Source organism: Pinus tabuliformis, chromosome Q, assembly GCF_031772625.1.
Source record: "Pinus tabuliformis cultivar Carrire ecotype Pingquan chromosome Q, CPIR1, whole genome shotgun sequence".
Taxonomy (NCBI): Eukaryota; Viridiplantae; Streptophyta; class Pinopsida; order Pinales; family Pinaceae; genus Pinus; species Pinus tabuliformis.
In genome coordinates this window covers 680,470,443-680,485,717 of record NC_142296.1, presented here as the reverse complement: position 1 = coordinate 680,485,717, position 15,275 = coordinate 680,470,443, and the positions used below count along the sequence as shown (strand labels likewise).

The window sequence follows — 15,275 nt, the reverse complement described above, 5'->3', positions numbered from 1 at the left end:
TAACATTTTTTTTGGGACCAGGTTACTTTAGTACTTCTTGTCTCAGAATTTTTTTCCATTAAATTAGTTTGTTTGATGCTAAATTCATAAAATGTTGAGGATCTATTTTGTTTCCAGTCTCCAAATTTTCTTAACTTTGTAGTTGTACGATTAGTATAAGTGATTATATAAAGGAATGAGACAGTTCTTTTGAGAAAAACTCTAGTCTGCTTTTTCTTTCATCTATTGTTGCTTTGAAATTTAACACCTTAGTATTTTTTTAATTTGATTCTCAACTTTCCTATTTCATTTCTTTGGACCTTACTTGGGTTTTGTAGATTAAGCAAATAGAACTAGCTTCATGGTTTAGCATCTTTGTACTGTCACCAGTGAGATTAAGCAAGCAGAAACAGTTTCATGGTTTAGCATCTTTGTACTGTCACCTGTGATTTACTGGATCACTTTTTCAATCTGATTGGAATGCATATAATAACGTTTTCATGTTTTTACTAGTAATATTCACGAGTAGGTTATATTAATTTTGGGGCCATTATTTTAAAACCAAGGTGAGATGTGTTCTTTTGATGTAAAAAAGAAGCAATATTTTCATTGTGTTGCTTATATTCATTGTGCTGCTTATAGATCACACTTGCTTGATAAATGGTTTAAATGTTGTTGAATGACCTTTACATTATTTTCAAGTGCATGATGTAAATTTTGTTGAATGACCTTTACATTATTTTCAACTACATGACATGGGTTATATTTTCTTATATTTTCTTGAGCAGAATCTGTTGGATTAAAACAAGAACATTTAGACACCAAGGAGATTAGTGGTAAAGAGCAATGTGATTTTTTGAATAGTTTCAATGATCATGAAGGAAATAATACAGAGCAAAGTCAATAGTCTGAAGAGAAACACAAACATTTTTCTCAAGAAGACGTGTAGTTGATGCTATTCTTAGGTTCAACTAGATTGGAGATATGTGCAGTTTTATGTAAGGGTGGATCTTAATTCACATAAAAATTCAATTCTTTTTACAAAATTGTTATAGTCCTTTGTAGACACATGTTTCAAACTATAAAAAAATTGCTTTGTATTGATTAAGATTGTCTATAGTAGGAGGAAGTGATCAAGAAATTTTTTTGAGGAATTGTACCAAAACCACCTCTCATTTCAAAGGTAGAAAATCATGATCTATTTCTTTATTTACGAGGCATTCATGTTGGCATAATCACACAAGGTCTTTAACTTGAACATAGGAATCATGATTTGTAATGCTGAAGGAAGCAGTATTGTAGTAAGATTTTATTGGTAGCATGGTCCTTGCCTTTGGTTGATATTTTTTTTGTTTTTAAACAGTTGTCAAATTTAGTGCTATATGCTATTGCCTTGCAACATTTAGTGCAATTAATAATTGAGCCGAGAGACTCATTCTCCAACTCAGTAAGATGTGTAACGCTCTCCGTCCGTCATCAAAATTGAATTGAAAGTTTGCTCATATCGGCCAAAATAAAAATTATGAAAAACTAAAAGTTTAAAAATTAAATAAATACACAAAACATTTAAATAATATCAACTCATAAAAAAATTTACACCTGAAAAAATTCGATCCCTCTTAGCTTAAGTTAAATCCATATTTAAAATAAATCTATGCTAGTAAATAAATAAATCCTTTTATTAACCAAAACAAAAAACCATTATCCATACAATATTTGAAAACCCCTCCTTTCATAGAAATACATTACATACAAAATAAAATATTCAAAAACCCTTCCTTTCCAAAAAGGCATTACAGATAAAATAAAATATTCAAAAGCCCCTCCTTTTTGGAAAGGCATTACCTATAAACTAAAATTAGAAGAGATGCTGACGAATAAAGAAAAAATTCTTTTAAAAGAAATTTGAAAAGACATGCACCAAATCAAGGACCAAGGGGGCTAGTTCCCATTAAATCATTAGGTGCAATGTTTTATCTTAAATTTTACAAAAAATGGCGTGTTCACTCTAGGTAAAAGAGTGTGTTGTTATGTGTAGTTGGATTGAGATATACGGTGTTTTTACTTTTAATTACATGTGGGTTATACAACATTTATTATATTATTACTGACAAAGCTATATTATTTCACTAACTTTTGATTATTTTTTCGATATATTCTTATTTAGAATTTTTTTGGAATGATTTTTTTATATAATTTTTTTGAAATGAAAAAATAAAAAATTTTGTATTATATAAAAAATGTTTACATATATAATATTATATTTCTATATTATATTTAATAGTTATCAAAATATTAGGCAGTAGATTTTTCAAAGAAATCAAATAAAAAACATCAATTATAACCCAAGAATAGATCACCACTCATTATCTTAGCAACGTAAGAAATAATCTGACTCACATAATAACACTCCAAAAGTCCAATTTAACCATGTTCCCGGCAAGCCGAGCTACCAGGATGCTAAGATCCCGTGACCTCCAATCATTTGCATCAAATGCCTGTTCATTTATTCTGAGCTCTTCATAATGAGAACCAATACCATTTGAGTCCATGTTGGCATCTCATGGTTGTCACGTTTCGCTCTATTCGTCCTCCACTGGATTTGTCTCATACACCTGTCTTGTCTCATGCTCTATCATTACGTTTCATATTCCACGAAACCATAGCCTTCTCTGCCCTGGTGTGCCCTGATAGGGCCCTTGTGGTGTACAATCATTTTTTAGGAGGCGGTGCACAATCTATGTTCATATTCCCTTCGTCTTGACACATTGCTTCTTACTAACCTCCTTCATCCTTTAACCGACACCTCGCATTCTACATGCTTGTTTACCGTTTTACCTTCTCTGTCGATGTCTACTATAAGGAGGGGCAGCATATAGTTTTAAAAGTTTTTATCCATTCCTATCCACCCTGTGCAGGGTCGGCGCCATAAGATATCTAGTTTTTGTCGTCATTAGCTCCCCTCTGTTGATAGTTGGCCTCCTTTTCATTTGTCCCTGGCATCTCTGGGCGTTGGGAAGGTTCTGGATTGAAGCATTTCTGAACCAGATGGCATTACTTCTCTGCGGCTTTCTGCTTTTCACATGGATTCGTCTTTTTCCAGGTCAGTTTAATTGCTCGATTTGTTTCGTTTTTACATACATATGCAGATTGTATGAACAAAAGTTTATTGTAAGTTCATGTCATTCTCATTGCACCACTTATCATTTTCCTCGAGAAATTTAACTGATAATAGTTTTTTTTTCCGAAGAAAAAAGCTGCAACCTTTTATTTAAAAAATGAAAAGTTACAATTGCATATGCATGATGCATTCCAAAAGCTGCCCAATGGGCACGAGTGACATGGCACCCTTCGCAACGTTACAGGCTAACGTGCGAAAAAAAAGAGAAGAGTGGAGAGAGAGATAGAGAGAAAAAATATGAGAAGAGGAGAGAAAGAAAGAAAAAGCTGAATTACAATTGTGAGCAAAGCTCACGCTTCAGGTTTTTCTTCCTTTTTTCTTTTCGACCTTGCGCCATGCTCCTTGAGTGGGCTCGATCGTGGCAATGACTAACTGTGTTTCTGCATTCTACGTGCCTAGTTCCTTGTCTGAGTCTGATGTGTCTGATTGGTGATGCCGCTTTATCCCTCCCATGTTCTGGTCATCATTTGACTTCTCTGCCTGATATGAGTGAGACTGTGAAGCCTTGGTATCTATTGTGGTCTCCTTCTGGTTCCCCGTTTCCTCGGACGCCTCAGCTTTTTCTTTGGTAGTGTCTTCCTCTTCAGCTTCTGATTCTTCATTATCTAAGGCCGGAGGGATTTAACTGATAATAGTTATCCGCTCATGGAAATTATATATGGTTTGAGGGATCTCTGTCATAGTATTGCATGGCATCTTAATATCTGTGTTATATCAAAGTCGTGTGTAGACTTTAGCTTCAGGATAGGCCACTGGTGGTATAAATGTAGTTTTTGTTACTGTTGCTGCTTCGTTCTACCTTGTTTCTCATAAGTTCTTGCCTTTATCATCTATATTTTCGTATATCATTTCCATTGCAACCCCATGTAGACTTAGTATTTTCCAATCTGGCCTAGTCTAGCGTGGGTTGATTTCTCTGGTTTTTCCGGGAGCTCAGCCGGTTGATTTTAGGAACTTCGTTCGGTTTTTTTTATTTCTCTGATTTCAGGGGTATGATGTTATTGGAGGGCAATTGTGATTTAATCATCCACCTACTTCTCACTGTCACTTTCTTTCTGGATTATTCCCAATGTCTACATTTTCGTTAGTCTTAATGTTTTGAACTATCATTGATCTTTTCGAGGGGTTCTCACTCGTGCAGATGGATTTGGGATAATTCTTCCCAATCACAAGGTTAATGTTTATGCTTTTTGGAAATATATATTTTTCAGACTGTCTCATCCTATCAATGTTTTGTTTTCCCTAGATCATTTCTGGATCTATCCTCCTTCAGATCTTTGATATGGTATTATCTCAAATGTACTATCATTTATGAGGTTTTGGTAGTTGGTCAGATTTCCAAATATAGCGTCAGGTTTTGTCTATCCCGAGGCGTTATTTTTCTTTTCACTCTCCATGTGAATTACTTTGTACCTATCTCTTCGTCTTCTCGACCTTTAATGTGGTATGCTCTCCATTCATCCGGATAACATGGAGATTTTCCCGGTCAAATCTGACATGTCAGAATTGGTGAGAGCTACCATGGAGGCTGAGGCGCTCCACTATGACACTATCAAACCATCTTGTTGGCAATCCTCATTGGCAGAACATCTGATTCCCCAGCCTCATAGACAGAATCTCAGGGTTGACGAATATGTTCGACCGCTAAACAAATACAATTATCATCCTGGTAAGATTATTCCTCCTCCATCTGTGATTTTCCTGGATAGTGCATCGCTAGCAGACCGCATTGCTAGTCTACAATCCCAGGCTTTGATAGGAAAATGACACTTTCCTGATATGAAAAATGATCAGATGAGGCATTGGTTTGGGTCCAAATGACGCTCCTTGATAGGATACATTCCTACTATTGTCCGGTTGATGAAACACTATTACAGTTTTCACTTCTTGAAAGTTAAAGATCTAGACACCATGTGGGCTCTCCCTTGGTTTCACAGGAAAAGTTTTATTGCCCTTCACAAATGGTATATTAGATTCAACCCTTTGCAGAACACCCTTCAAAATAATCTGATATGAGTCGAGCTGCCTGCACTCCCTATTGAATTATGGACAAAGGAATCGCTTTCTCACATTGGAAACATCATTGGGAAATTTGTGTATGTAAATCTCAAATGTTTAGGTGCCAAGGATAAGCGGGTGGCTTGGATCCTGATCGAGAAAGAGTATAGAGGTGGTTTCCCTGATCATATTGATCTTGTATGGGGTGATCTTTCTATTCACCAAAGACTTGATTATTGGAGTGTTTCATTTCAATATTCCTTCTGTCATAAAACTAGTCACTTGAAAGGGAAATGCCCTAGTCATTGATCTGGGAAGGTATTCAAAAAAGAATATCATTACAAACCGCTCTCCCGAGCTATGGATAAGGCTCACTACAAAGTTAGTGCGAATGGAAATAATTTAAATGGGTCATCTCCCAATGCTGATATTTCATCCCTGGTTCTGTCAAATAATTATTCAATATTGCGAGACCCTTTCCCATCAGCTTTCCATTACACCTAAAAATCTGAAGGCTACCCCCATAACCTTTCCGAGATCTTTGTCCATGGATAATTTAGTTCTTGCGAGCGCTCAAGAATTGCTCTCTCATCCCCATCCACCGGAACCATCTCTTGGGGTGCCTATAAAATCTCCTATGCATGTTCCACAACATAATTCTATCCCCATTTTGACCCCATTCATTACTTTCATTCCATCCCCATCTTCATCCCCTGTCTATGTCGGACCTGCCTCCATGGAAAAAGCTCCCTCCTCGAATTATCGTCATGAATCTTCTCAAAATGATAAGTCTATTTCGAAAGGGAAAACTCCAATGATTGTGGTCACTCCCCCAATTTTTCTTATTTCATCCCCTACAAATTCTATCAGCAGTGATCTTGACTTGCTATTATGAAGAGAATCTCTCCACCTCCATCCTCTTACTATTCATAAGCCTAAAAAGTTAACTTCTCATGTCATTAGCCTCACTTCAGCGAAAAATATCACAGTTAGAAGAAAGCATAACAGGGGTAGTAGGCATTTCCAATGTAGGCGAGGTATATCCAATATCGATTTACAGGATTCATCCTTTGTAGACATTCCCATTTCTGATTTGGTAGAATGCGGGCCTTTTAGAGAAAGTATGCCCGAGGAGGGGGCCACATGACTAATATTCTCTCTATGAATATTAGGGGTCTTGGTGCAGACCCGAAATTTTTGGCACTTAAAGATTTTTTCCTTTTCTTCACCTCAAAAATTATCCTTATTCAAGAAACTATGCATGTCATCTGGATACTATTGCCTATTTCCGACGCATGTTTCCTTCATGGCATATTTCGGCGACGGAAGCATCTGGGCTATCTGAGGGGTTGGATGTTCTATGGGACCCGAGATGGATATCAGCCAAAACATTTCGCTGTTTAGATGGTATCCTAGTTCTTGCTAAATTTCGCATTCTAGCTGCCCCAATTCATATCCTGAACATTTATGTCCCATACAAGGATCGTTTTGCATATTAGAATCGATTCTTGACCTTAGAGATCATGGAAATAGATTCCCTCCTAATTTTCGGGGATTTAAATTGTTCATTAAACTCTGACAAAATGTGGGGAAAGGGTAAAAAAGTTGATCCTGTGAGAGGGTCCATCAGGGAGGCTCTCCTTCAATACAATTTTGTAGATATTTGTCCACCTATTCTTGCTCCTACCCGGGACAATGGAAGGATAAAGGATGCATACATTGCCAAAAGATTAAATCGTTTCATTATTCATGAAATGCTGATGGAGAATCTTGGTCATCCCTTTCCCAGTATTCTTCCAGTTTTTATTTCTGTCTACAGGCTTATTTCCTTGCAATGGACGGCTCAGTGTCACAGAAAGGAATATCCTCTCAAGTTTAACAGGATTTGGCTAGTAGATAACAGGTTCAACAAAGTTGTACATGAAACTTGGCTGTCATATGATCCACAAGCTACGGACTCTCAGACTGAATCATTGATACGTCGCATGGATCAGCTGCGGAAAAAGGTAAAAGAATGGCAAGCTCATAAGAAACGTTCTAACATGTTAGAACTTCTCAAGATAAAAAGATAACTTGCATGCATTGCCAGAAGTATGTCTGATCACATTATAACATGGGATGTGCGCTCTCGGATACGAGAATTGGAAAAAAAGAAACAGAATCTCCTATCTATTGAAGAGGCGACTTGGAGACTTAAAAGCTGGGCCATTTGGTTAAAAGAGGGAGATAAGAATACTAAATTCTTTCACTGTTTTGCTAATAAAAGAAGAGAGTCAAATTATATATGGGAAATCAAGAATGACGAGGGCCGACCGCTACACTCTCAAGATGAGATTTCTAAAAAAGCTGTAAATTTTTTTTAGAATGTATACAGTAGGGATTGGGACATTGGGATGAATAATATCATATGGGGTATTGAGCATTTCCCAACCATGTTCGATAGAGAACAAAATAATCGTTTATTTGCTGCAGTATCCAAGGAAGAACTATTATTTGTTATAAAATCCTTCCAAAAAGACAAATGTCTGGGTCCAGAGGGATGGACCATTGACATATTCATACATTTTTTGATTTGATGAAAAATGATATCTTGGGGATGGTTGAGAAATCCAGAATAAGGGGCAGCATTAATCACGTCATATCATCTACTTACATTGCCTTGATTCCAAAGAAAAAGGCAACTCAAACCTTTGTAGACTACAAACCTATATCCCTATGTAACACTATATATAAAATCATTTCGAAAATAATTGCGGAAAGGATCCGGGGCATCTTGTCTACTTTCCTTTCCCGTGAGCAACATGGTTTCTTAATTGACAAGGATATCTTGGAAGTTGTGGCTATTACCCAAGAATGTTTCCATTCTATGCATGCCAAAAAAATTGAAGTTGTCATCCTCAAAATTGACCTAAAAAAATCCTACAACTGTCTTGACTGGGGTTATTTGTGCTGCCTCTTCAATAAAATTGAGTTTAATAATCTATGCACTAACTGGATAATAGCATGTGTGGAGAATGTCAATTATGCCATTCTCATAAATGTTATTCCTACTACTTTCTTTTTAGCTGCTAAGGGCCCCCATCAGGGATGTTCCCTCTCTCCCCTTTTATTTATCTTCATTATGGATATGCTTAGCCTTCACATAAAAATGGTTGTCTGCGAGGGTGATTGTCGTCGTCTTACTATAAACAGGGGTAACAAATTTTTGCATAATCTTTTTGCGCACGACATATTGATATTTGTCATGCTATGTAGACGGTCCTGGAATAATATGCATGGGATATTAATTTTCTTTCAGAAGGCTACATGACTGCGTATTAAAGAAGGTAAATCATATTTTCACCATGGGGATGTTAATATGGAAGATATTAAATACCTTGCACAACTCTTCAATATTCAAGCTAAATCAATCAAAAAGGAAATGAAATATTTGGGCTATCATTTGAAGCCATCAGGCTATTTTTTATTAGAGTGGTCTTGGATCCTTAACGGATTTCACAAAAGGATTGCAGGCTAGGAGTATAAATGTCTCCCATTGGCTCGAAGGACGATTCTTACATAATCTATTCTAGCCTAGCTCCTAGTCTATTGGGCCCACTTATTTTACATTCCGGTCAGCATCATTCAAAAACTAAATAAGTTAATAACATTCTTCATATGGAGGGGACTGTAAGGAGAAAAGGAAATTTCACCTATCCAAACTGTCAAACCTTTCTCTTCCAAAAAAGATGGGGGGTTGGGGTATTATGGACCTTCGAAAATTTGGTCTGACCTTGCTGTGTAAATCATTATGCAAAGCTATATTAGGTGACAGTTTATAGAGTAATGCAATAAGAATTAAATATTTTGGGAACAGAGATTTCTCTTTTTGGTTTAGGTGCAGATCTTTAGGGCCACCTTGTGGTTCTACTATATGAAGGAGTTTTCATAAGATCTAACGTTTCTTTTTCAAAAATCTAATGTGGAAATTTCAATTTAGGAATAGCATTCTCATTGGTCTCGACCCTATCGTGGGAAAAAATAAGATTGGACCATTCCTCAATAGATTTTACATTCGCTACATCAAAATGGTATTTTTTATTGTGCACATGTTATTCACGAATGGAAGGGTGCTATACCAACCTGGAAATCTGTTATAGACTTGGGCCTAAATGGTCCATTGGCATCTCAATGGAATATGTTCATATGGAAAGTAAGGAACAGTGGTATTTACAGGACTAAAGAAGAGGGCGACATTGTCTGGCAGGGTAGGGGTGGCAAGATAAAGGTGCTTATTAAAGATATATATCTCTCCATTATCGAAGAACATTACAATTGTGCCGAGAAAATATTTCCCTTTTCATTCTGGTAGTTTGGATGCCCATACAAAATTGTATTATTTTCATGGCTAGTATATCACAATAAAAATCTCACTTGGGTCAACCTACAAAAGAGGAATTGGCACGGCCCAACTATATGCTTGATTTGCTTATCTGAGACAGAGGACAATATGCACATCTTTCTGAATTGCATCCACTCATCGGTCCTTTAGAAGAAGCTAGCCTTATATTTTGGGTTCAACTACAACACTCAATCATCCATCAAAGAAGAATTTGAATGGTGGAGTTCGCAGAGGTGATATGGAGGTCTATCCCCCTTATTGTGTTTTGGTACATTTGGAAATGGCAGAATAGGGTCATATTTCATAACTACAAGGAGAATTTCACAAAATTATATGATCACGTCATCTCCTTTTATCTCACTATCCTCCCCTACATTCCTCAGCAAGTGAAACAAAAAAAAAATGAATCTTCCCATTCCCAGATGATATATCCAAGGGCTCACTTCAACGGGGCAGCGAAAGATAGAATCTGTGCATGTGGAGTATACATAAACATCATGGAGGACCAACGCTATGTAATTTATTGGAATAGGGGTTCAGAGACAAACAATAAATCTGAAGCCATGGCTTTATATGGTCTTCTATTTTTCTGCTCTTTCCTAAATACGGTTCCTTTAAGATCTATGGTGACTCAAAAATCATTATAGATCATGTAACTGGTAAACACTCCATAAACAATGCCAATATTACCGGATGGATGTATAGAATATCCTCTCTCTGGAAATCTTCAAAGCACTACTCCATCGACCATGTCAGACGCTCCCAGAATATGATCGTTGATGAACTATCTAAGAGGAGCCTGTGTTCACAGTGCGGAATATGGAACTTGAGCATCACAGTGAGGTTCATCATGCACCAAATTCAACATTTCTCAATGCCGGGTATATAGGAAATACATTTATGTCCTGGTATGTATCATGTACCTGACTATTTATCTTCTGTTTCATGCTCAGGTATCACTTTTAGTTTCATCTCATGCACTTTGGTTTTAATCTCCATATCTGCCAAGTTTTATGTTTTTTGTATATGCAGTGATGTGGACAAGTTATATGTATTTTTTGTATATATAGTGATGTTTTCCATATATTATATCGCAGAGGCAAATTTTGCTTATATTTACCATTGTCATACTATCATGTAACAAAATTATAAAATTAATATATTTAGCTTTTTTTTTTTTACTGAAAAACATTCCAGAAAATGCTCTAACTGACAATATAAAACAAAACTAGAAGATGCTCGAAAAGCAAAAACATATTAACTTAGAAGACTGTTAATAAAAACCTAGAAATGCTCACACATGCTTGAAAAAGAGATATACATATTATTACTAAGAGTATATACTATTACCGAGATATAAGCGTTTCAGCCAGATACAGCAACTAATAATATTACTGTTATTCAGATATGCAGGCTATTTGACCAAATTTTTGACATCTTTTATCTCATATAGATTTCAATTGAATTTTCTTTTAAATGGTTATTTCAAATGATATGATAGACATTTTAATAGTTATTTGAAAACATGTGATAAAGCATTTCGGCTAGATACAACAACTGAAAATATTTATGTGCCGTTTAGTGGATATTAAAAATTAGCATATTTTAAAAATGGAGTAAATTGGTTTAGAGAACAATGGATTTTCGAGTGAGTTTTTTTAGTAATCCTAAATAAGGTTATTAAGTTTTAAAATTTTGAGTGTTTTTGAGGTTTTTGATAATGTTGAATCCATTTTCACTTTAACAAATAAAAAACAAATATTTAAAAACTAGTATAACATTAAGTAAATAATAAAATTACAATGATATACTTTATCATTATAATTAAAGGTGCAGAATACATCTCAAGCTCTTGCCTTCCAACATCAATTCAAAAGCTTTGTTGATCTCTGAAAATGGCAACTCTTGGGTAATAAACTCATCTACCCTTATCTCCTGCGATCAAAATCAAAACAAATATTTGTAATGTATTATTCATTGGACAAGATTAAGGTGGGCATCAAATGGAATGGATAGGCAAGGTTTATACCTTATTCATAATTAAAGTATCAACCAGATAAGGCAGTTGACTTTTTCCCTTCACACCACCGAATGTTGCAGCCACGATTCTCCTCATAAACAATTCGGATGGATGGAAACTTATCTTTTGAGGACTCATATCCAACCCTAACAAAATCGTCAAACCTAAAGACTGCAATTTATATTAATATCAGAGAGATTGTACTTCACATCAACTAAAATTGATTTGAGATGATAGCAGACCAAAGGAAGGGCTGCTTTACCTCCCGAGTTGCCAAGAAGGCCTCATATAAAACCTGTGTGTTTCCAATGCATTCGAAGCTGCAGTACACACCTCCATCTGTCATCTCTGTTATCACCTAATGAAACGATTCCTCTCTTTATCAGCAAGAAAAGTCATCCAAGTCTTCTAATATACGATTAGATAACATGGTTCAGCACAAAATACCTCATGAATTGGTTGTTCATGGTCTTTTGGATTGATGCAGTCAGTCACACCCAAGGCTCTAGCTGCATTGAAAGCATAGTAAATATTATGTTTTCAAATTGCAGATATCTCTTTTAACCCAGGGGAAGCTATCAAACTTTTAGAGGATGATTTTTTTTAGGTAGAGTATAAAAGGGTAAAGTAATTTGATCTTTCTATTTTTAAAATAAGAGTAAGAATTAATTAAAAATATATTCATAAATCTTAAAAGGTGAATCATAAATTGGAGAATGTAATTAGTTATAATTATAATTATGTATTAAATTGGTGTATGAAACTTTTCTGTTTATATAAAAGAAAATTTAATTTTACTCAGTAATTTAACTACTAAAATCTATAAAAACATACCTTCTCACCCCTTCTAATTCTTGTGATATCATTATAACTTCTTATAAAAAATACATGCTCTTAACATAATATTATGGATATGGATATTTGAATAGTTTATAAAAATTAAATCCCACTTGCAGAATCTCCTTTTTCACCTTTTATGAACTTGCTTGGATTTGTGTCTACGCCAATTATCCTGGATGCCCCTCTCATCCTCGCACCCTGTGAAACCTATACAGAGCCAGAAGGCCATTATTGTCACAAATGAGAAACTTATATAAAGTCAAATCATGAAAGATCGGGGCAATAGCTTGGAGAGAATGAGAGAACTCACTGCAAGGCCAACAGTGCCGAGGCCAAAAATGGCCACCGTCGATTCAGGTTCAATATTGGCCATGTACAAAGCTGCTCCAACCCCTGATTAAATACCCACCAGAAATAAATATTTCTCATTCTAGCAGTATACAGTATATTTATTTTAATTAGTTGACCTACAAAACAATTGATTGATCATGTATTTTTATTTTTTCTAGTTAGGGAGATTGATTAGTGTTTTTTTGTTTGTTTGTTAGGTAATGCGATTTTTGAGATGATTGGTATGTCTAAGTTATAATTTCAGTTGCTGTAACTCAAGGGCATCTAAACCATCAAAATTACCCCAAGGCCTGAGTCACACCAGCCTTTAACATAGCTAGATTTTTTTCATAAAATTTCAAATGAGTGACTTTTTCACCAAGAAATACCTTAACATAACAACCTAGTCACTTCTATTCTAAACTCCTTGAGCTTAAACCTACCAACTTTTGAACTAATACTTTCACACATTAATTTACATTAATTATTAATTTTTTGTTTCTTGGCTAAACTTACTGACTTTTGATCAGACAACCTTCGTACACAAAGTACTTTAACCCTCAACAGCACACACTATATCGTACTATTCTAAGCCCCAAAAACTGTCTGGCCATTTATTCATACCCAAGGGGAACATGCATGAAAAGATAACAGACCTAATAATTGATACCTGTGGTTATACCGCAGCCAAGCAAGCATGCTTGGTCCAAAGGGGCCTCTGGGTTGATTTTGACAACGCAAGCATAATCAACAACTGTGTACTCACTGAATGTGGAAGTGGACATCAAATGGTAAATGGGCTTTTCCCTAATTGAGAAACGAGTCTTTCCATCAATTCTCATCACAGTCCTCATGGGATCGATTTTGAATTTATCACACTTATTAGTCCTATTGGATTTACAGCACACACAATCTCCACACTCTCCTGTGAACAAGGGAATCACATGATCTCCCTCCTTAATATCTGTCACGCCTTCTCCTACGCTCTCCACTATCCTGCAACCACAATTTTCATTCATTAGAGCAGTTTGAAAAGCATATAACGGCTAAAAAAACGAGTGATACATATTTACCCAGCACCCTCGTGTCCCAATATCCGAGGAAATGCTTGGAGTCTTTCTTCCTGCAAATATTATGTGAGCCGGAATTAAAGAAATATTTACCCAGCACCCTCGTGTCCCAATATCCGAGGAAATGCTTGGAGTCTTTCTTCCTGCAAATATTATGTGAGCTGGAATTAAAGAAATCAAGGGCAGCAACCAGTGACAAGAAATGAGAAGATATTGATAAATGGGCAGAAAAGGAAACCACAAAATTACACACTCAGATATGAACTGCTGTTTACTAAATTCCTTAATTCAATTGCTTGAAGCTACACTATTAAATAAACTCAAACCTACTAACAGATATGTCACAAAGGGAAGTCTAACAACCTAGAAACAGTATTACCTTTCCAGTCCAGTATAAAATATCAGTGTGGCAAACAGAGGTGTGGGTGATTTTGATGCGAACTTCCATAGCCTGCGGTGGATCTACTTTAATCTCTTCAATAACCAATGGCATCTTTGGCCCCCATGATACGGCCGCTGGGGCCACAAATCACAATGGCATTAATGTTGAATTGAAAGTTTTGGGCCTAGAATCTAAACTCTAAACTTAACATGTGTGAGTTAAGATTCGCATATCTATTCTCAGCAATTTTGAATGTATATAGCTTTACCCAATTGAACTAATGCAATTTACTGAATAGCCAGATTGTATTTCCTCACTCACCTCTGCCTCTCTGTAAATATTTTTCAAAATAAGAATGATAGTAAAACGATACCTCTGCAAGTGATGACTTTACCAACAGTTTTCTGAGTCAACACACACCCTTGATCATTAAAGCTGAGAGTATCCACCATGTGGGTGAGATCACCAACACTTTCATCAGAAGGAGTTTCCATCACTCTGCAACCAACAAATTATGAGAATTCAAAACAACGCACTCACTCAAGTCAAGCTTTATAATCATGTGACTTGAGGTTGGCGAGGCAGAGGGGCTGCAAGCAGGGAAAATTTTCCGAGGCATCCCTTGGACATGGAATAAAACTTTAAAAGGCAATCAAACTCGTGTGTTTTGGGACCATAATTTTAGGTTTAATAATCAAATTCGTTTCCAATTCTATTGCTGATGTTTTTGTTACACTCAGCGACATAAATTTATGTGCCTGAGTGGACAGATTCAAAGTTCTCAACTTAATCATATCTCAATCTATAAAATATCACATTGTCATGGGCGAGTAATTGGATTGGTAACAATAAATCAGAATCACATGCTCCCACTGACTTTCCCTATAAATAAATCTGTATTCCAGTCATAAGGGCCCAGGAATGGAGGTCTCAGCACTATACCCTAGGTCATTCTGGTGTCAGGTCCGCTGGAATATTGTTGCTGGTAAAGATTGTGTATTATTCCCTGATTCTACTGGATTATTATTGGATTATTATTGTTGGGACATAAAGTATGTTACCGCTTCAGTCATTAAATATTGACAACCACTTGT

General features: G+C 35.9%; 1 protein-coding gene across 2 annotated transcripts; it reads right to left on the bottom strand.

Moving 5' to 3' along the window:
* Positions 1–11,328: 11,328 nt before the first annotated feature.
* LOC149221374 (alcohol dehydrogenase-like 4) lies at positions 11,329–14,919 on the bottom strand. 2 transcript variants are annotated; one of them, XM_089382965.1, is made up of 10 exons: positions 14,555–14,919; positions 14,179–14,315; positions 13,893–13,942; positions 13,400–13,725; positions 12,710–12,792; positions 12,531–12,606; positions 12,007–12,068; positions 11,822–11,917; positions 11,569–11,730; positions 11,329–11,474 (listed from the first exon to the last, which is right to left on the bottom strand). In XM_089382965.1, exons 1-10 carry the CDS (start codon positions 14,673–14,675, stop codon positions 11,364–11,366), a joined length of 1,224 nt encoding a protein of 407 aa, XP_089239091.1. In that variant the 5' UTR covers positions 14,676–14,919; the 3' UTR covers positions 11,329–11,363. The 2 variants fall into 2 exon arrangements, with proteins under 2 accessions (XP_089239091.1, XP_089239090.1); XM_089382964.1 differs by lacking the exon at positions 13,893–13,942 and adding an exon at positions 13,803–13,852 and having other exon boundaries at positions 14,555–14,911.
* Positions 14,920–15,275: the final 356 nt, after the last annotated feature.